The sequence below is a fragment of the Euprymna scolopes genome, chromosome 16 (genome assembly GCF_053919585.1).
Source record: "Euprymna scolopes isolate OS-2025 chromosome 16, ASM5391958v1, whole genome shotgun sequence".
NCBI classification, from domain to species: Eukaryota; Metazoa; Mollusca; class Cephalopoda; order Sepiida; family Sepiolidae; genus Euprymna; species Euprymna scolopes.
In genome coordinates this window covers 111,422,373-111,444,156 of record NC_136497.1, presented here as the reverse complement: position 1 = coordinate 111,444,156, position 21,784 = coordinate 111,422,373, and the positions used below count along the sequence as shown (strand labels likewise).

General features: G+C 39.6%; 1 protein-coding gene across 1 annotated transcript in view; it reads left to right on the top strand.

The window, feature by feature from the left end:
* The first annotated feature begins 264 nt into the window (after positions 1–264).
* Positions 265–21,784, top strand: part of LOC145296053 (60S ribosomal export protein NMD3-like) — a 97,576-nt gene continuing 76,056 nt past the window's right edge. The window contains exons 1-2 of the mRNA XM_080142113.1: positions 265–420; positions 13,630–13,764. Of these exons, the coding sequence (XP_079998239.1) occupies positions 377–420; positions 13,630–13,764 (179 nt within the window). The 5' untranslated portion in view covers positions 265–376. The remainder of the gene's footprint in view (positions 421–13,629; positions 13,765–21,784) is intronic.

The window sequence follows — 21,784 nt, the reverse complement described above, 5'->3', positions numbered from 1 at the left end:
TTAAAAGAAAATAAAGGAATACGGGCATGGTTATAAAATCCGAAAATTGGGAGAGAAGCTGCAATTATTTTTCAATTTGTTATGCCATCTTTATTTTTTTTTAATGTTAATGAATTCCTTTTCTTCTGATGAGTGTTCCGAGAAAAACCTTTGCCCTGTTCAGGGGTTCCATGGTGTTCTGAAGTTTGGGAAACCCTGATAAAGATCATAGAAAAAGACTGATAGATAGATAATTGCTTATAAACAAAACCAGGGGGGAATAACTCCAGCATCTTAACGTTAAATGTAACTCTTCAACGTTGGAGATCATATCGTTGCTGTAAAAGGGGGGAACATAATTTTTTTTTTTATTTCCACGTTGCCGTAAAAGTCTTTGATGGATTACTTACCCGAAAATGCCACCACTTCTGTGGGAACGGTGTAAGTATATAATTAATATATATTTAACCAGACTCTGATCATTTGCGTGTAATAAAGGTTAATTCCTATTTCAATCAGCTAATTCAATTAAATAAGAATATTAAAGTATATTTAGGCCAAATGAATATGGCATAAACTGATTTGGTGCTAGTGCAGAGAGTGATCCGCGCTATTTTTTAAATTGTATTTCCAAGTTTAATTGAAGTTTTATATGTTTTTTTTTTGTTTTTAATTCAATTGTAAGGTTGAAGTAAAGAAGAGGTACAAAACACCCTCCCCATGTTAAGAATGGAAATAATAACGTTATTATTTATGTCCGGATCACTCTCTGCACTAGTACCACTGATTTAATTCACTTGTATCATTTAATAAAAAATGATGAAGGGGCAAAATTGTTAACACGGTCACACTTAAGAACAAAGTACACTGGGGGACCACCTGGAGATTTACCTTTAAAAAGTTGATTACGGGGAGGTTGAAAATGAGAAAATGCTTTTCGGAATAAACACCCAGAACCTCCACATTGTTAAGAACGGCTTTCGGAATAAACACCCTTTGGAAATTGAACAACCAGTAGTACGCATTGATCGTCTTCGGGTGGTCCCCCACTCCCCCAGTGCACTTTCACCGATCAATCTTCTAAATATAATCTAATTTAGAAACTGATTTTTAACATAATGACAGGGATGGGCTTTGTTAAATATTGTTTACTCTCAGCAAAAATAATCTTAAGGCGACTTGCAAATGGCCAAATAATAATAATAAAAAGCTAACACTGTCTTCTTCAATAATACTCGCTTTAAAAAAAAAATTCGGCCTATATAAGCTTAAATCTTGATGGAAATGAAGAAATATAGTCTTTACACCATTCAATCGTTTGCGTATGTCAGCAAGGTGCGACCATGTGCGTTTCATTTTGAAGGCATCCATTTTTTTTGGGGGGGGGGTCTTATGCACTTATACTGTGATTAAATAATAATTTAGAAATCTATTCTTAATATAAGGAAGCGGAGGGTGGGGTATAACTGTAATTTCACCAAACAATTTAATAAAAAAAAAGGTACTCATGCACTTATTGATCCGTGCTGAAATAACGTTATTATTTAAAAAGCCATTCTTAACATGGGGAGAGTAGGAGGGTGTTTTGTACCTATTCTGTACTTTAACCTTACAACTGAATAAAAAAAAAACATCATAAAACTTTAAATAAACTTGGAAATACGATTAAAAAAATAGCGAGGATCAGTAAGTGCATTAGCACCCTAGTAAATTAGTGTCCATTCGATAAATCCGTTGGAAAATTGAAAAGGTCAATGTCTTTCGGTGGTGCTGAAAACGAATATCATTTAAATTTGAGGCAGATAAGTACTTTTCATGATATGAAGAAATTACTTTTTCAAAAAGTGGAGGGGGTCACTTTCCTATATAAATTTAACGTAAAATGAACACTCACTTTTTGGCCACTTAATTTCTTCATACCATAAAAAAGTGATATCGTTTTCAGCACCCCCGAAGACCGACGCTTTTTTTTTTTTTTTTTTTTCGTTCATTATTTCATTTCATAATTTAGGACGGTAATATGCTGTCAGTAAGTTTACAAAAACATACTTTTATTTATTTATTTATTTTTTTCATTATAGACCTTGTATAGTTATCAACAGGTGCTTCTGCAGTTTAATATTTTTCTCAAAAATTCTTAGGGGCGGTGGATGGGCGGGTAGAGTGTTGTTGCGTTTTATGTTTTTTTTTATTCAATAATAAGGTTAAAGTACAGAATATGTACAAAACACCCTCCCCCTCCCCATATTAAGAATAGCTTTTTAAATAATAACGTTATTTCAGCACAGATGCAGTGCACTGCACTGCATGTGCATGACTGCATGAGTACCAAAAAAAACATATATACAAGAAATAAATGTTACCGTAGCCAATAAAAGTACATTTTTATACCTACCGGGATCATTTTTTTTTCTTATTTTTTTTCCCTTATTTTTCCTTTTTTTCTTTCTTTTTTTTCCTTTTCTTTTTTCTGTTTTTCGTTTTCTTTTTCTTTTTTTTGTTCTTTGTTTTCTTTTTTTTTCTTTTCTTTTCCTTTTTTTCTCTTTTTTCTTTCTTTTTCTTTTTCTTTCTTTTCTTTTTCTTTCTTTTCTTTCTTTTTCTTTCTTTCCTTTTTCTTTTTCTTTCCTTTTTCTTTTTCTTTCTTTTCTTTTTCTTTTTCTTTTTCTTTCTTTTCTTTCTTTTCTTTCTTTTCTTTTTTTCTTTTTCTTTTTTTTTTCTTTTTCTTTTCTTTTTCTTTTCTTTTTTCTTTTCTTTTCTTCTTTTCTTTCTTTTTCTTTCTTTTTCTTTTTTTCTTTTTCTTTCTTTTTCCTTTCTACAACGACCGCCAAATAGGCAAGACATGCAACACGCCACCTGCCGGAATATCTCCAACTGAAGTATATCTGAAGACATGTAAATGTGTATATAACTTTTCTGCCTAATATATTAATGTTATAACTTTACTTTTCGTGTTCTTGTTAATTATTTGTGCAGACACAACAGTGGTCTCGAGAATTCGAAAAAAAGACTTACGCGGGGAAAATCCACTACTAAACTCAACAGTGGTGCACGAAAAATACTTACTCGAGACAACAGTAACATCGAGGACTTTGAAAAAGATTTACTCGGGAATTCACTGTTAGACACAGCAAGCAACAGTATTCGAAAAATAATTTATGCGGAAAGTTATCACTGTCGAACAAAAAACAAAACAAAAAACAAACGAAAGTACTGACAAAATTGTCAAACGAGATATTCGAACACTGGATACTTGAAAGTAAAATACCAATAACCATTTCAAAGTGACCACGAAAGCCAAAGAAGAAAAAAAAGTGTTTTCGCTAGTACACCATGAACTAATTTATGTAAATTGTCTTGAAGGAGAAAAGTGATATTTTTTTCAGCTGTACGAAGAAAGGATTTTTTTTTTAAAAGAATTCTTGTACGTAATCAAAACTTAACGGATTAAGAGAAAAAATAAATGCATTTTTTTATCCCTCAATAGAAAAAGGGAAAAAGAAAGGTTCAACGCAAAAAATAGTATATCGATAGAATTCGGTTGACACAAAAAAAAAAAAAAAAAAAGCGAACCTAAAAACGGTTGTTCATGTTTATTGTAAAAACTGAATTAATAAAATAGACTGATTTTTCTAATCTTTGAAAAAAAACAAAAAAAAAAACAAAGAGGAATTTACTAAAATAATGACACAGTTCATGCAGAATCAGCAGATCCTACAAAAAGAACAGTAAGCGCTACACGCAGAAAGAGATGAAAGACAAAATGAACGACTCATAAAATGCCTAGAAAGGCAGGAAGAAAGGTTCACGCAGGTGCAACTTGAATAGAAAGAACTGTTAGAAAGATTAACAACTAATTCCATACAAGAAAGTAATACAACCTTTTCCAACACAACAATTGTTAACAGCATAGATGTGTTCACATACCTACTGGAAGAGGATAAAACTTTTGATGCATACTTCAAGAGATTTGGGCAGCAAGATGTCGGTTCACGTTACACTTGAACTTCTGCATGTCAGTACAGTTGGGGAAGCAGAGACCTGGAATGGAATTCCAAAGTCTAGCGGTTCTGGGAAAGAAACTACTGGAGTAGAAAGATCTTTTACATCTAGGGATCTCTGTGTGGGAATGGGATTTAGCTGCCTGTCGGGTTTGTCAAGGGTGTTTACGTCATGGGGGCACAAGTGCTTGCAGTTCTTCAAAGCATTCACCATTAAAATACTTGTAGAACAGGCATAGGGATGCAACATTTCATCGATGAGACAGAGGCTGAAGCTTAGATGCCAGTTCAGGGCCTATCAGATTGGCGACTCTCCTTTGAACCTTGTCTAGGAGCAAGAGACTAATGGCAGATGCACCAGCCCAACTCCCCACATAGTACCCCTGTAGCTTATGTCCCTGATAGTAGCTCCCTACATCAAAGTGACAATGTGCCTTGTTTGGGATGAAATTGTAATAACCCCCTCTTAATGCTGATGGACCAGTAAATCTGATTAGGTCATCCATCTAGGATAAGGAAAACTCCGATTTGTAAACTTGTGCCACTGACCTCATGTTTTGGCACCAAACAGGGGAGGGAGGCCACCTCATTCCTGGACGACAACCTTCCTCGAGCTGGTGACTTGATCAAATCACCGGTTTGCAAACCTAAACTGCTCAAGGAGTAGATAGGCTTTGCCTATTAGCTAGGAGCAGAGGTGCGGCCACAAGGACTCATTAGAGACGCCCAGTGCTTAGCCTTGTTTCCTGACTAGGGCAAAGAATGCCATCCCCTACATTTGCCTTATTCCCTTCTCCTATAACTGGGCATCTTCGAGGTGCTTATTTACCATATATGCTAACATGATTGGACTGGGCCACTCCTGTCGGACAGGTTTGAGGGTACCGGTTTGACAGTTGCTGTTTCCAACTGACAGTACAGAAGCCCTTTGATAGCGCTTAGAGCGGCTGTTCTATCATCAGTTGTGTATGTAATGCCATGTCACGCATGGAAAGGCACTCTGCACTCATCTCTGGTGGGCGTTCTTGGGGCCACATTCCTGTGGATGAGGAGCCGGCTGATGGTCTACTCGTGTTGCATGATGGTGCCTATGCACATGCGTTTTGCCTAGCACCTCAATCTAGATCTGAAACTACTAATTGATAGCTCAATCCAAAAAAATGTTCAAACCAGACACACACTCACGCCTCCTCCCTTGGGGCTTGCATTTATACATATCCGAGGACTTAGAACTAACAGAGAATGTAGAATCATTTCTCCTAGCAAACTCCCCGAATATCTTAGCACTAAGAGAAACTAACTTGCACTCCTCCATCCCCTCTAACATCTTTAACATGTCTGGTTATCTTACACTTTGTCATAAGGACTTTAACAGGACCGGACTTGGAGTCTATATTTGTAACGCCCTCCCCATGTCTAGGGAATCTAAACTAAAATCAGGTGACCAGGCCTTTATGTGCTTTAAACTAAATTTACAACATAGCATTAGCTACTTGTATTTTCTTTATTGCTCTCCATCCAGCCAGGACTGTACTATAATCAATCATGTCTCTGACAGCATAGATGTAGCACTCTCCCTTGACACTAGTGCCAAAATACATGTATTTAGTGACTCTAACACCCGCCACAGAAATTGGCTTGGCTTCTCTAACTGCACTGACACAGCTAGTAGCATCATCCATAACTTTGCTATATCCCATTCCTTGACACAGACAGTAACATTCCCGACCCGTCTCCCAGATCGCTAGAACCAGCAAGCCTCACTTGTGGATCTATTTCTGACAAGAGATCCTGAGGATCGTGTAACAAATGGTGATTGACCACTTAGGAATGCTGATCATTCTGTGATGATGATAGAATCACTCTAAACTCTCGACCCCAAGTTGAAGAGCCATTGCTCAAAACGACAACATACTAAAATAAGGCTGCCTAGGATGCCATTAGCGATCGCATGGGGAAATATCTTTTCTCTTCCTGCAGAATAGTGCGCAAATGAGACTACTGAATAGTTCAAAGCAGCAATTGAAGCATATGTTCCTACACGGAAGTTTTATAGCAAACCCCACTCTCCCCAATGGTTTACTTCTACTTGCACAGCTGCCATTGCTCAGAGGCAACATTCATACCGTAGATTTATCCAGCATAAGTCAGACAAGGTATATAGAAGCTAGAAGTAATCAACAGCTAAGAGTGAATATATTGAAACCACCAGGAAATGCATTGAAGCACAGAAATTAGGAACTCGTGATTTCTGGAAAATTTACAATAGTGTAGTAAATAATGGGCAATCAATAATTCCCCCACTACCCAACAATCATGAGGTTGTTTGTACAGCAACTGAGAAAGCTAACATATTTGCCCATCATTTTCCCTCAAACTCTACCTTGGACCCAGCAAACCATTCCTTCCCTGCTTTTCCTCTGTGGACAGAAACCACACTAGATGATCTGAAAATCACCCCTTCTCAAGTACATGATAACATAAAAAACCTAGATACCTCAAAAGCATGTGGACTGATCTCATTCCGGCTGTGTTATTAAAAAAATGCTCCACTGAGGTTGCTCCAGTTCTCTCTAAACTCTTTAACAAATGTCTTACTGAATCTTGCTTTCCTGCTTCTGTGGTACCAGTTTACAAAATCTCTGGCGAACGAACTGACCCATTAAATTATTGCCCAATTAATCTCCTCCCGCTTTTCACCAAAATATTTGAGTCTTTAATTAATCAAGCTATAGTCCACCACCTTACAGCTGCTAAACTTCTGTTTGACCATCAATATGGATTTCGGCAAGCACGTTCTACTGCAGATATTTTAACTGTAATCTCTGAACGTATATACCAAGCACTGAATAAGGCAGGGGAGGGGAGTAGACCTCTATATATCTAAGGCTTTTGACAGGGTATGGCACGATAGTCTTCTCATGAAAATAAAATCTATGGTATTACTGGACGAATGCTTAACATAATTAAATCATTCTTAAATGAGAGAAGAATCCAGGTTGTCCTCAATGGGCGTACATCCAAACAATGATATAAATGCAGGGATCAATCCTTACCAGATAAAATTGTCTCTGACATGGGTATATTTGCTGATGACATCACTCTTTGTAGCAAGCACGTGGGGAAAACTAATGAGCACATATCTAAGGCAATGGCGGAAACCCTAGAGGAAGACCTTCACTCTGTAGTGGAATGGGGTCAGAAAAGGATGGTTACGCTCAAAGCTGTCAAGACAAAGCTCGTTTCTTTAGTAATTACATGAAACCTTACCAACCACCAATAGCTATTGCTAAAGATACATTACCTGAAAGTACTTCGTTCAAACTCCTCTGCTTAACGTTCACAGGGAACATGAGTTGGAATAAATACATTGAGATCATTGCCAAAGCTGCTGCAAAGAAGATGGGCTCTCTCTACTATCCTAGAAAGTTACGCCTGAAAGTATCCTGTACCTCTACAAAGCCACCACTCGCCCATGTATCGAGTACTGCTGTCAAGTTTTGGCTGGTGCATCTGCTACTAGTCTCTCACTCCTGGACAGTGTTCTAAAGAGAGTCGCCAACCTGATAGGTCCTGAACTGTTATCTAAGCTTCAGCCCCTGTCCCATTCATGAAATGTTGCATCCCTCTGCTTGTTTTACAAGTATTTTAATGGTGAATGTTCTGACGAACTACAAGCTCTTGTACCTTCTCGATAAAAATACTCCCAACAAACCCGACAAGCAGCAAAGTACCACCTCTACACAGTAGAGATCCCCAGATGTAAGAAAGCCTTCTACTCTAATAGCTTCTTCCCAAGAACTGCTAGATTTTAGAATTCTCTTCCAGTTTCCTGCTTCCCCAACTGTACTGACATGCAGAAGTTCAAATGTAATGTAAACCAACATCTTGCTGCTAAACTCCCTACATAGAACCCATGAAACTTAGATCCCTGATAGCAGCCCCCTACATCAAAGTGGCAATGTGCCTTGTTTGGTTAGAAAATGTAATAAAAAAAATGGTAAAAACTATGTAAAAAAATGTAAAAACTATGTAAAAAAATAAATTCATCCGACTTACGGAGTCGGATAAAAAATTCTGACTCCTTGTTCTTTTAGAAATCCGACTCCGACTCCAGCTAAAACCTCTGACTCCGACTCCCTGAAAGAAAGTAAAAATTTACCCTAACCCCTTTTTTTTTTTGAAGGGATCACATGAAAGAGATGACCACAAAGTGGGTGTTCAGTTCAGTTATAACTGAAAACTGATCACTGATGATAGAAGTCATTTTTTTTTTTCCAAAATTTTTTTTTATCTGAAAGTTCAATGAGATTAATGTGAAAAACAAAAAGTTTAAATTGTGGAATTTAGAAATGGGCGGGGCTCAACTATGAATCTTATTAAGGACATCGGGTTAGGGTTAGTAGATATTCTAAACATATACAATGTCCTAATCAGCAAGGAAGCAGGCATATCTGAGAATGAATGTACTGAAGAGGGGTTGAAGATTGAAAGGGTCCTAAAGTATGGGACACTGCTGACACTAGAGATATTTATATGAAGAAAGATGTGGTGGGCTCTGTTTTAGCAGTTCAACGGGGTTGACTTTTCTACAGTGCCCATTTTGGCATTGAAAGAGGACAGATGCTTGTGCAACTGAATCCTGCTCTGACGATCTCTGGTTTGAAGACCATAATAATCATAGGAAAGTGTCATTTGTGGGTTCAAGCAAACATCATGAGGAGGGACCATTTCAGAAATGAATCCCCTGTCCAATCCGGCATCAGCTTTATGCACTCGGCAAGTTCAAATGAAATTCATGAGAAGAGACAACATTGTTTGCTTCCCAACATGTTTATTGATATGGATTACTTCAGATGTTATCTCAAGCAATGACTTTTAATTTACACAGATGCAGCGGGCAGCACGACTCATAGCTTCACTATATCTCACTCCCTATCACAAATTGTTACGTTTCCAACCTGTTTCCCTGACCAGGAAGAACAACACGCATCACTTCTAGATCTGTTTTTGACCACAGTTCCCGATGACTGCATAACGAAGGCCCACAGCCCACTTGGGAACGCTGATCATGCAGTGATAATCGTTGAAATCGCCCTAAACTCTAGACCCAAAACTGAAGAGCCAGTGCTCAAAACAACGAGATATTATAAAAAGGCTGACTGGGAAGCCATCAGGGAACTAATCAGAGATGCCCCATGGAGAAATATTTTTTCTCTCCCTGCTGAACAGTGTGCAAACGAGACCACTGACTGGTTCAAAACTGCAATCGAAACGCATGTTCCCATGCGGAAATTTTATAGTAAGCCCCACTCTCCCCAATGGTTTACGTTGAGTTGCGCAACTGCCATTGCTCAAAAGCAGCATGCATACCGTAGGTTTAACTGACGTAAGTCCAGTTCAAACAGACTGAAGTATATAGAAGCTAGAAATAACGTTAAGAAAGAAATAGTGACAGCTAAGAGAGAATTTACGGAAACCACTAAAAAGCGCATCGAAGCACAAAAACTAGGAACTCAAGACTTCTGGGAAATCTACAACAGTGTAGTAAATAATGGGCAATCAACAATTCCCCCACTAACCAACAATCACGAGGTTGTCTCCTCAGCAACCAACAAGGCTAACATGCTTGCCAGTCGGTTTGCCTCAAACTTCACGCTGGACCCTTCCAATCACCCCCTACCTGACTTTCCTATGCAGACAGACGCCACGCTAGACGATCTGAAAACCACCCCTGCTCAGGTGCATGCTATCATAAAAAACCTTGACACTTCAAAAGCATGATGACCCGATCTTATCTCAGCTGTGCTATTAAAAAAGTGCTCAGCCGAAGTAGCTCCAGTTCTCTCCAAACTCTACAACAAATGCCTTAATAAAGCTTGCTTTCCTGCTGTTGGAAAACTGCTTCTGTTGTACCAGTATTCAAGAATTCTGGCGAAAGGACTGACCCATCAAATAATCGCCCCATTAGCCTCCTCCCACTTTTTGCCAAAATATTTGAGACCTTAATTAACCATGCTCTAGTCCATCACCTTACAGATGCTAAACTTCTGACTGACAAACAATATGGATTTAGACAAGCCCATTCCACAGCAGACATCCTAACTGTAATCTCTGAACGTATATACCATTCACTGGACAAAGCGGGGGAAGGCAGAGCGGTAGCTCTAGATATATCTAAGGCTTTTGACAGGGTATGGAATGAGGGTCTCCTCAGGAAAATTAGATCATACGGTATCACTGGTAGAATACTTAACATAATTAAATCCTTCTTAGATAAGAGAAAAATCTAGGTTGCCCTCGACGGTCGTACATCTAAACAATATGATATAAATCCGGGGGTGCCCCAGGGTTCTATCCTTGGACCTCTATTGTTCCTGATATCTATAAATGACCTCCCCGACAAAATTGCCTCTGAGATGGGTATATATCCTGATGACACTACACTCTATGGCAGGCACGACAGGAAGACGAATGAAGACATTTCTAAAGAAATGGCAGAAACACTAGAGGAAGACCTCCAATCTGTGGTGGAATGGGGACAAAAGTGGTTGGTCGCATTCAATGCTGCTAAAACTAAACTAGTTTCATTCAATAATTACAAGAAACCCTCTCTACCATCTATAGCAATGGCCAACGACTCTTTATCTGAGAGTACATCTTTCAAACTCCTTGATCTAACGTTCACAGGAAACATGAGTTGGAACAATTACATTGAAGGCATTGCCAGGGCCGCTACCATGCTAGACAACTACTAACACCCGAAAGTATCCTGTACCTCTATAAGGCCACCATTCGCCCATGTATGGAGTATTGCTGTCACATCTGGGCTGGTGCATCTGCTACTAGTCTCTCGCTCCTTGACAAGGTTCAAAAGAGATTTGCAAACCTGATAGGCCCTGAACTGATAGGCGACGAAATGTTGCATCCCTCTGCCTGTTCTACAAGTATTTTAGTGGTGAATGCTCTGACGAACTGCAATCACTTGTGCCCCCACGACGTGAGCACCCTCGACAAACCCGACAGGCTGCTAAATCCCACCCCCACACTGTGGAGATCCTTACATGTAAAAGATCATTTTACTCCAATAGTTTCTTCCCCAGAACCGCTAGACTCTTGAATTCCATTCCAGGCCCCTGCTTCCCCAACAGTACTGACGTGCAGAAGTTCAAGTGTAACGTGAACCGACATCTTGCTGGCCAAATCCCTACATAGTACCCCAGTAGTTGTTGCCCCTGATAGTAGCCCCCTACACCAAAGTGGCAATTTGCCTTGTTTGGGGTGAAAATGTAATAAAAAAAATAAAATTTTTTTTAAATATATGGCTGCTTGATTGACATGCATCTGCTTCTTCATGACAACCTCATATTTTCTGAATGGCTCAAGCTCTACCTTCCAGCTTCAAACAAATATTTAACACCTGTATACTCAAGTATTATCAGTAAATAATGACATGTTATTACAAATTTTTGGTTTTATATAACTTCTTCAATAATAAAAATAGGTTAAACTTAATGTTTCTCTTTATTTAAATCACTGTAAGGGATTTTCAAGTTTTTTTTTTTGAAGAAAAAATGCACCATATTTTTTTTTTATTTAAATCACTGTAAGGGATTTTCAAGTTTTTTTTTTTGAAGAAAAAATGCACCATATTTTTTTTTTATTTAAATCACTGTAAGGGATTTTCAAGTTTTTTTTTTTGAAGAAAAAATGCACCATATTTTTTTTTTTTTTTTTTCAAAGATCAAAATAATTTTTGAACAAATTATACACTATTACATACATTATGATTAAATGAGTAGCAGTATGAAGCAATTGACACACTAAAAGCATACAAAAACATGGCAAATTGAATTTTGCAGCAGATTTACAAGTGTGTGTGGAAATCATGATTATATTTGATAGGCTGTGGGTGAAGACCAGTTTGACACAGTTTAAAGCTTTTACAAACAAAAAACCTGAACTAGATCAAGTGTAAATATTTTGACACTTAATTCTTATATATCTCAGTGCTTTGAAAGCGCAGAAACGGTTTAGTAAACTTTTTGCCATCGCCTTTCTGGAGTAAAAATTTATGAAGTCAGTTTCAAAATGGCTGCAGATCAGAAAGGAAAACAGTTTCTCATTTTGGCACAAAATGACTGTGTTTGCTTTGCTCAGTAAATGTTACTCTTGAGAAACAAGATCTGTGATCAGACCTGCTTGGTGTTTATTGCTCCACAAGTGCCATAGTTGTGAAGAGTACTTGGTTGCTGGTGCTTAATGACCGAGATTACTCTATGTATGGAGAAAATAATTTGAATTAAATCTGAGAAAATGTTGAAAACAAGTAGAAAAAGTGAATAACCACAGATACAATCAAATAAAACTCCTTTGTATAGCTGTGGAAGTCATTTGATAACGCCAAAATATCGATAATGGACATGTTTGATTTGATGTGTTTATATTTGTGCAGTTGTTCACTTTTGCATGTATTTTCTCAAATTGTTGTATCAGCCATTAATAGTTTCCAACATCAGTTACAGTGAAGAAATAAAAAAAAAACAAGATTAAATAAAAAGAAAAACATAATCTGCCTGTACCTTTATTTCTCTGGGTTAAATTGTATTGTGCTAATCTAACTATTCTTTTGTGTTTGTGAGTTTTGTGTATTCAGCATAGGAAATGGTCCATCATTTATAAGTTTTATTTGCTTTTGATTATTAACAGAAAGAAGACATAAAATAGGAGTTAGTGTTAGATTGTTGTAACATTTAAGTAAAAGTTTAAAATTGACTAACCCATGGCCTTCGTCTGAATCTGCGGAAAACAAAAGGTAATACACAAGGAAAATCTTATATTGGTCCTTAGTAAATGGTGCTGATCGTTTTGTTTTATTTTTCTTTACATTACAAAATTTTTTTTGTCATATTTTAACATTTTAGAAATTTTGAGATGAACCCATGACACTAAACAAAAATGTCTAAATTAATAAAATTCTGTGACCATATTTCTTGTGTCAACGTAACTTTTATTGAATTATCTTTTCTTTATTTACTATTAAGCAAATAATTATTGAAATCAAACGTCAATAACAAATTACATTTTCAAAAATCATCAAAACTACAAACAAAACAGCATAGTGTACTTCAGTTTCTTTGTAAACAAATTATGCATTTTAATCTTTTAATAATAATAAAAAAAAAAAGATTTCAAAATTTGAAAGGAATTTGGAAACATTTAAATTAATAGAAAAATTAAATAGTTATTTCTAGCATGAAAATTTTTAGCAAATTTTCATGTATTTGCAGTTTTAGAAAATATTTACATCCAATCATTTTAATAGATAAATTAAAACACAAACTTAAAAATAAGTTATATAAAAATTCTGTTCAATTAATACCATAAATAAATTTAATTTTCAAAATCATATTAAAAAAAAAAAAGTGGTAAAATAAAATTGCAAGTAAAATATGCTGGATAAATATAATCAGTTTTCAAATAAAATGTTTAAATGAGATTACTTTCCAAAAATTGTCTTTCATATTTCAACTTAGTTAATAGTTTCATGGTGCTAGAAATTTGAGTACAAATTAAAAATGATTAAAACTTTTGTTGTAGCAAATCTTTTGCATTCGTTTTCTATTGTTACATAATCCAATTTGCATTTCAGTCTTTGTTGCCAATGTGGTATTCCTATTACACCAAACCTTTCTAACATGTGTGTTAACTGCATCCGGACACATGTTGACATCACAGAGGGCATCCCAAAACAATGTGTGATATACTTTTGTCGCAAATGTGAAAGGTAATCATTTTTAATTTTGTTTAAATTATTTTTTTCTTCTCATAAATGATTCTCACAGTGAGAATCATTTTCGTTGAACTTATGCATGTTATAAAATCTTTATTATATCAAACAAACTTTGTGTGTGCGTGTATGTGTGAGTTTGTCCTTTGGATTCAAAAACGGCTGGGTCGATTTTTATGAAATTTCACACAAAGGTACTTTATGTGTCTCGCAGTGTTCTTAGATAGGTTTTGTATTTGAATGTCTTCAATAAGTATTGATAATCCAAATAATCCAATAAAAGAAGGAACAGACGATTTTGAATAAAGTTAACACCTTATACAGCCTAACATCACAAGTGCATTTGAGAAGTTTTATTACCACACAAGCCAAAAGTCCTGACATATAAAATCAACAGTAGGTTCTTTGATGTGACAAGGACGCGTTTGTCTTTCTCATTTTAAACTTAAATTCAAGCCATTATCACTGCACAAGTAGTAAGGCCAAGCATATAAAATCAACAGTAAGTTCTTTGTTATGACAGGGGCACGTTTGAATTAAGTGTTTCTGTTTAGATCTGAATTGACGCATGATACTTGACTTTTGCATTTTAAACTTTAATTCAAGCCATTATTTATAAAAAAATTTATAAAATCAACAGTAGATTCTCTACAATGCAACGTAAACTACAGTGCATTGTGGGCTAAGTCATTGCAGGTATGTGAAGCTTCCTCCTGGTGCACTGTGATGGATCCCTAACTAAAGAAGGCAATCAATTGATTTGATTGGAAAATAGGCGATTTCATCAGTTTCAATGATAAAAATGTAAATGTGAAACATTCGTTGATCATTATTCAATCCTGGACAATGTTGAGTTTCCCTGCTAGTTCTATATAAAAATAATTCTATTTATGTCCAGCTTCTCATCCCCATCGTCTGCCATTGTGTCTGGTTGATGATTCATATGACTTGCATTTGTTTTCCCCGCGTTGAGTTCTTTGATCATGGTAGGCTACAAGTTGTCAAGCAAAACAATGTTTTGCCATCTGTCCACAAACAAGCTATCAAAAAACGAAAAACTATCAACATATAACAATCTTTATAATTTCTGACACCGTGTGCCAAAGTGTCAATTTTTGGAAAAGCAAAAGCTCAGAAAGGTTTCTCAAAGTGATGTGGACTTCAACGACGATTGGCAAAGTGCAAATAGCTTAGAGTTACTTGGAAACCAGTGGGATATGCCTTTGAATTGACCAGATTTTTCAACCATTTTTCCCATTAGCTTCTGTTGAATTGTGTAGTGGACTTTCGGTCAGCGTTCAAGTTGTGGATAACTTGACAAAGACTAAAGTTACTTCTCATGAAAGAGAAGAACTATTTATGGCACAATGGGAGATTCCATTGTGCACACATGGGCCAGTCTATTCCTTGGATTGTGATTGGCTGAATCACCTGATTGGATATGCTTGTACATAAATACAAGCCCTCAGTCCAGCTCAATCTGATGTCTGTCTTGTGCATGAGCTGAACCCTTGGTAAGTGTTGCTATTATTGTTGTTGTTGTTGTGTGTTATTGACTAACACAGTTCTTTTGATTATTCTACCTCTCCCCCCCCCCCACGAGTAGGCTGGGTTGTGTGAGAGGTGTATCTCTCTTTTAGGCCTAGTTTGTTGTGTGGTAGTAACCTAGAAAGAGCTCGGGGAATCCTTGATCGAAAGCGTGGGGATATATGTGTGGTTTGTTGTTGAGGTTTGGTTGCTGTGTATGTGCTATTACAGGGAGATAGTGGGATATGCAAGAATCTAGTATCGCTTGAGGGAATTGTTGGTCCTAGTGCTGCACTTGGTATTGGGGTTGGTGTAGGCTTAAGTTCGCATTTTCTGAGGAAACGGCGGTTCCTAAGTGTGATCCTTCCGGATCCGTTAACCCTGATTCGGTATTGTCGATCTGGTAGGGAACTGATGATTTTGCCCGTTGTGTTCCATCTGCGATTGACTGGATTTTGGATGGCTACAGTGTCACCAGCTTGTAATGGTGGAAGGTTGTGGGTATATTTATTGTATCTTTCCACTATTTTTGCATTGCGGTGGTGGAGCATTTCCTCGCGATGTTGCGCCGCTGACACCCATTCAGGATGAGGCTTGTAGAGGATTGGCTGTGATGGGATGGAGTCACGTAGTCGACGGTGAAGTAATAATTGGGCCGGTGATAGGCCAATGCTTTGGATTGGGGTATTCCGATACTGCAAGATGGCCCGGGCAACACTGTCATTGTCCAAGGAACCGTGGGGGCCTGTGTTTCCTTTCACAATCCTCTTTGCAGTTTTTACTGCGAGCTCTGCCCTGCCATTGGATTGGGGATACGCAACAGAAGATAATCTGTGCCTAACACACCATGTTTTCAGGAATTCTTGGAACGTGCTGGAAGTGAAAGGTGGGCCGCCATCAGTGCTGAGTTCTTCTGGGGCACCATATGTTTGGAACAGTTGTCGGCATATGGACATCAATTTGGTTGTAGTAGTGTGACCTGATTCTAGGCGGTATAAAATTAGCCAACCAGTTAGCCTATCTGCGCAGGCAAGGTATGTGTGATCTCCAATATAAAAAATATCCATGACGATTTGTTGGAATGGCCACTCTGGGGATTGTGTTAGAATGATAGGTTCCCTTGGTTGACTAGGTGCGATGGTTGAGCATACCATGCAATTCGCTCTAATACTGCGGATTGATGCATCCATCCCTGGCCAGTACACCGATTCGTTGGCACGTGCTTTCATGCCGACTACTCCTTGGTGTGCAGAATGCAGGCAGTGTAGGACCTTTTTTCGTTGTGTTTTGGGGATGATGATCCTTCGATCCAACAATACTAGACCATTGTCAGTGCTAAAGCGGTGCCTCACCTCCCAATACTCACGGATTTCGGGCGCAGTGAGATTACGTGTTTTTGGGAAGCCTTGCTGTATTGTGTCTATTAATTTGTTATATTGTTGATCGCCACGACCTGCTGAACGAATTAGGTCTGGTGATATCATGGCTATATTACTGCTGTCTGCAAATGTTGCTATTAAGGCTGTTGACTCTGTTATGTTGCTTATGTTGTTCGACTCCAGTATATCCATTTGAGAGGGTTTTGTTGGAAATACATCGAGGAGGGCTTGCACCATCGCCACTGGGTGGCGGGAAACTGCATCAGGGCCTCTGTGCCACTTCCCGGGGCAATGCTGTATGGTAAATCTGTATCTCAGGGTCTTTTCCTTTAGTCTAAAGAGCCGGGGGTTTTGGATCTTGCTCAGATCACGATCGCCAAATATCCCCTTCAGCAGTTCATGGTCTGTGACCACTATGATGTTTGGAGAACCCATGACGAACATACGGCATTTCTCCAATGCCCATGCTATTGCTGCTGCCTCACCCTCTATTGGTGCGTATCTGCGCTCAGCATCCGTGCAAAATCTGCTGCCGGCATATATCAGATGCCAACCTTCGGAACAGCAGATTGGGGCTTTTTCCATGGTACATTGGCAATGTTTTTGTAGGAGTAGGAAGCCCATTCCTTCTTTGCTCCAATCTGGAGCAAGGCAAGTTGCTCTGTCTTTGTCAAATGTTGCTACCCCCTTCTGGACTAGGTGAATTATAACTTGCTTGGAATCTTTGAATGCGTCTTCAAGGTTTTGATTCCAAGCAAATTTGGAGTTTTGTTTGACGAGGTCCCGAAAAGGCACCATAACTGGACCCAGTGAATATGCCCAGGCTACTTGGTTGACAAGCCCAAACCATGATCTGGCATCAGTAATTGTCCTTGGGACTGGAAAATCCTGTATCGCTTGTATCATGGACTCAGAAGGGGTCACTCCTGAAGAAGTTATCTGGAGGCCTCCAAATTGTACGACATCCTGACAGAATTGGAATTTGTCGGTGTTGAGCACAATTCGATTCTTAGCACATTGGAGCAGAAAATTGAAGGTATGATAAAAGGCTCCCTCAATGCTAGAGTCATATAGCAGGGTATCGTCTACTATCTTCACCTTGCGTGGGATATCTTTTATTATTTCATCGTATCTGCGAGTGTAAGCATCCCCAGATGCGACATATCCTTGAGGCATCCTAAGATACATGTATCTTCCCCACTCAGTTATGAAGTTGGTTAATGGTTGAGATTCTTTGTCTAAGAGAATCGAGTGGTATCCATCAACAGCGTCTAGGACTGTTTTCTTTGTTCTAGGTGGCACTTGCAGTGCCAACTGGAATGGCGACCCAGTATGGTGGGTTTCTCGCTTGCATTGAGAGTTAAGGTGTTGGTAATCTATTGTTCTCCTTGGATTACCATTCTTTTTGGCAGTTATTACCATAGTACTGCACCAATCAGTAGGCATACCCACGGGTACTGGAGCTATGATACCTTTTTCTACATCCTTCCAAAGGGCTTGTCTTACTGGTTCCTTGAAGTGGAAGGGTACAGGAATTGGGTTATGCCTGGCTTTAGGGATTGCTCCCTCTTTGAGGTGAATGTGGGCAGCTGGGCCGGACATGGCTGGAAATATCCCATCTTTGTTGAATGTCGTTTTGGCAAACTTTTCTAGGAGCCAGCTCTTAAGTTTGCCTATGTTATCTTCTGTTGCAGGAAAAGGGAGGTTTTTGGGGCGATTTGGCACTTTTTAGACTCGGTGTCTACCTCTTCATGTACGTCTGCTAAAGGGTTTGGAAAATGTTTGTGCAATATTCCCACATCGATGCAGGCTGCTCTGCTGAGATAAAGCCGTTGTATGCCCTTGCATATGTAGAGGGCTTGTTTAGTTGTTTTCTCTAGCAGCTTGTCTGGGTTGGTGGTGAAGAACTTAGGGTACGTATTTATGATTGCATTTTGAACGGATTCATCAGCGCAACTGTATAACTGGGTATTGGCCTGAGAAGTTGGCATGTCCGTTATTCTGGTGAACACTTCCCAGTCAATCCGAAATTTTCTGAATTGTTGAGGGGTCATTTCGAGATGAAGTTGGGGAGGCCTGGCAGCTGGTGCCTTAGCATAGGTGGTCTGGGTAGCGGGTTCCTTGGCTTGTCGAAGGATAGACAGAGCTTCTCCCATTGTTGTGATTCCCAATTCTCTTAGCATGGCTCGATCCATTACTTGAAGGTTTTCTTTCCTCAGTTTTTCCTTCACAAAAGTTGCAGCGTAGCTCTTGGCGGAATCGGCAGCAATGCCTGCTTTGAGGAAATAGTTTTTCCAATCTTCTGTCTCGAATCCTGTTCGTAGCGCCATGTTGAATTGTGTAGTGGACTTTCGGTCAGCGTTCAAGTTGTGGATAACTTGACAAAGACTAAAGTTAATATTTATTTTATTTGATAAAATAAAATTACACAAATAAAAATGTGGCACAAGGCCGAAAAAGGGGGGTGGGGGTTAATGTTGACCTAACTAACATAACGTTAACTAGACTCTTTCACCAAAATACCAGAATCACTCTGTGGACATCCTACTTAAAACCCGAAAGTTACAAATATATATGTGGGGGGGTTGAGGATAAAAATCTTATTTACAAAATTGGATGAAAAATATACAATGCTAAAAGGTGGTTAGTAAAAAGAACCCCCTCACTACTGATTGTGGCAGATAAAAAGTTTTGCCAGTCGAAAAGATGTAGGTCCCACGAAAACTGACTTTATACAAACACAACAAAAATGGCCCACATCTCTGGCAAAACAGTTTATCCGTCACCTAAGGGGCCGGGATTGGGGGTTATCGAACCAAAAGTGGGAGGAAAAAAAAAAAAGGGGGGGACGCTGGGACAGGGAAAACCAAAAAAAGGGGATTGGGGCGATGATAGCATGCATACTCTAGCTAAGTTAAAAATCGAACAAAAATGCCTAACTAGCCTACTCTAGGAGGTCCGATGCATGTCTATGTTTGATCAAGTTACCCAAAATCCTTAAAAAAACCTAAGCCACTCAAAAAAGAAATTCAAGATTAGCTCCATTCACTTTACACAATCGCGAAACTTTCACCCACCTGTCGTTGAAATTCACAGGAGTGAGTTTCACCTTCTCCAGCTTAATTCGCATTTTCAATCGATATTTGAAAATGAGGACAAGCTGGGGAGCAGTGAAGGTCTCACCTCCGTAAACCTCCTTCTGTCGCGTCGTCCAAATCACGCCTCTCATAACTGCTAGTAAACACAGAAAAACATAGCGTTCTTCTTTCTTCATGGTCGGTGCCCAGTTGCAGCACGGGGAAACCGACTCCAGCACAAAAAACCGCTCGCTCAGCATGCGAACCGTGAAGCCTTCAACTAACTCACACAACGGTCGAACAATGGCGCAGTGGAAGAAAGCATGATCAAGGTCTTCCTCCCATTCTCCGCATCGGACACAATTGGGTGTCTCCGTAAAACCCGCTGCGTAAAGTCTTTTGCCGACCCAGAGGGCATTTCGTATTACCAGCCAGGTGAGTGATGCCTCGTAATTATCGAAGCAGCTCGACCCAGGCGCCCAAGGCCATATTAAGCGGCGCTCCTCCTTCGTAAAACCGAACTCCTCAATCTTTTCGTCTCGAACGGATCCCCTCACTAAGGCCCGATATAGCGCCTTGCGAGACAACAGCTGGGTGTCAGAGAGGCTTTCTTGGACCCGTAGAAGAAATCTCAAGGCCTGCCGACACTCGCGATAGAAAGGGCACTCGTTTCGGAACAACTTGTGTGCCTCCCCCTCAGCCGAATGCACACTCTCCAAAGCCTGAAAGGCTTTCTTAGTGTCTTCTATCCAGAAGACACCGTTTCCCTCACTTGGTGTACACATTCGATCCAGGTATATCAGCCTAAGAGTGTGTCTACGTATTTGCACACTAGGCATACCCAGACCGCCTTCAGACGGATGCAGGTAACAGACCTCCCGAGTAACCATGGCTTGCTTTCCGCGCCATAAGAATGCAAAAAGAGCACGCACCAGATCAACTAGTGTGGTCTCCGGGAGTGGAAGTACTGATAGACGGTAAAGGATCAGGGGGTAGATATGAGAATTGCATACCTCCGCCCGACCCTTCAAAGACAGATTTCTCAAGGCCCACAAATGAGATGCGACCTTGACCGCTTCCAATACCTCCGACCAATTTTTCTCCAGCTGGAGACCGGGGCCAAACCAGACGCCGAGTAGCTTGCATGGCCCATCAGTCCAACCAAAGGGTCCCTGAAGGGGCATACCCTCCAGGCACCGATACGTAAGCCAATAGACTTAACGTAGTTAATTATGGCCCCTGTGACCTTGGCATACCGACTTGTTTCTATGTCAACGACTCTAATCTCGGCACTGCTCGTTACAAGCACAGTCACGTCGTCAGCATAGGCGGTATACTTTACCGGGGTAGAGCCACCTGGCAAAGTAATCCCGCGAAGGACCGGATTCACCCGAAGCTGGCGCAAATATGGCTCAAGCGCCAGCACATATAACATTGGGGATAACGGACAACCTTGACGGATCGATCTTGTTAACATGAAGGGTTTCGACCTCACCCCATTCGCTTCTACCATAGCACCAGGGTTGGCATACAAGAGGCAAATCCAAGAGCGAAACTGGGGACCAAACCCAGCCGAGCGAAGAACAGCCTCTAGGTAACGATGGTCTACTCTGTCGAATGCTTTGGACTGATCTAAGTTGATCAGCGCGGCTTCTGTGTCGACTTTTTCTACGATCAAGCGTATCGTGTGCAAATTGTCTTGAATCGTCCGGCCCTTAACAGAACAAGTCTGTTCGGGACTTATTAGACGGTGTAAGACAATCTGCAGACGATTTGCTAAGATCTTGGCCAAAATCTTTAACTCTGTGTTTAACATCGTTAAGGGCCGGAAATTACCTATCCCATCCCCTCCATTTTTATCTTTGCGTAACAATTTAATGATCCCCCTGGTAAAGTACTGAGGTATGCACCCGTTCCTAAACCAGGAGTTAAAAAGTACGGTCAGCAAAGGGATAAAAATGGGCGACAGCCTCAAATACACCTCGTAGGGCAGACCATCTATCCCAGGGGTCCTGTCTAGCCCGACCTGTTTCA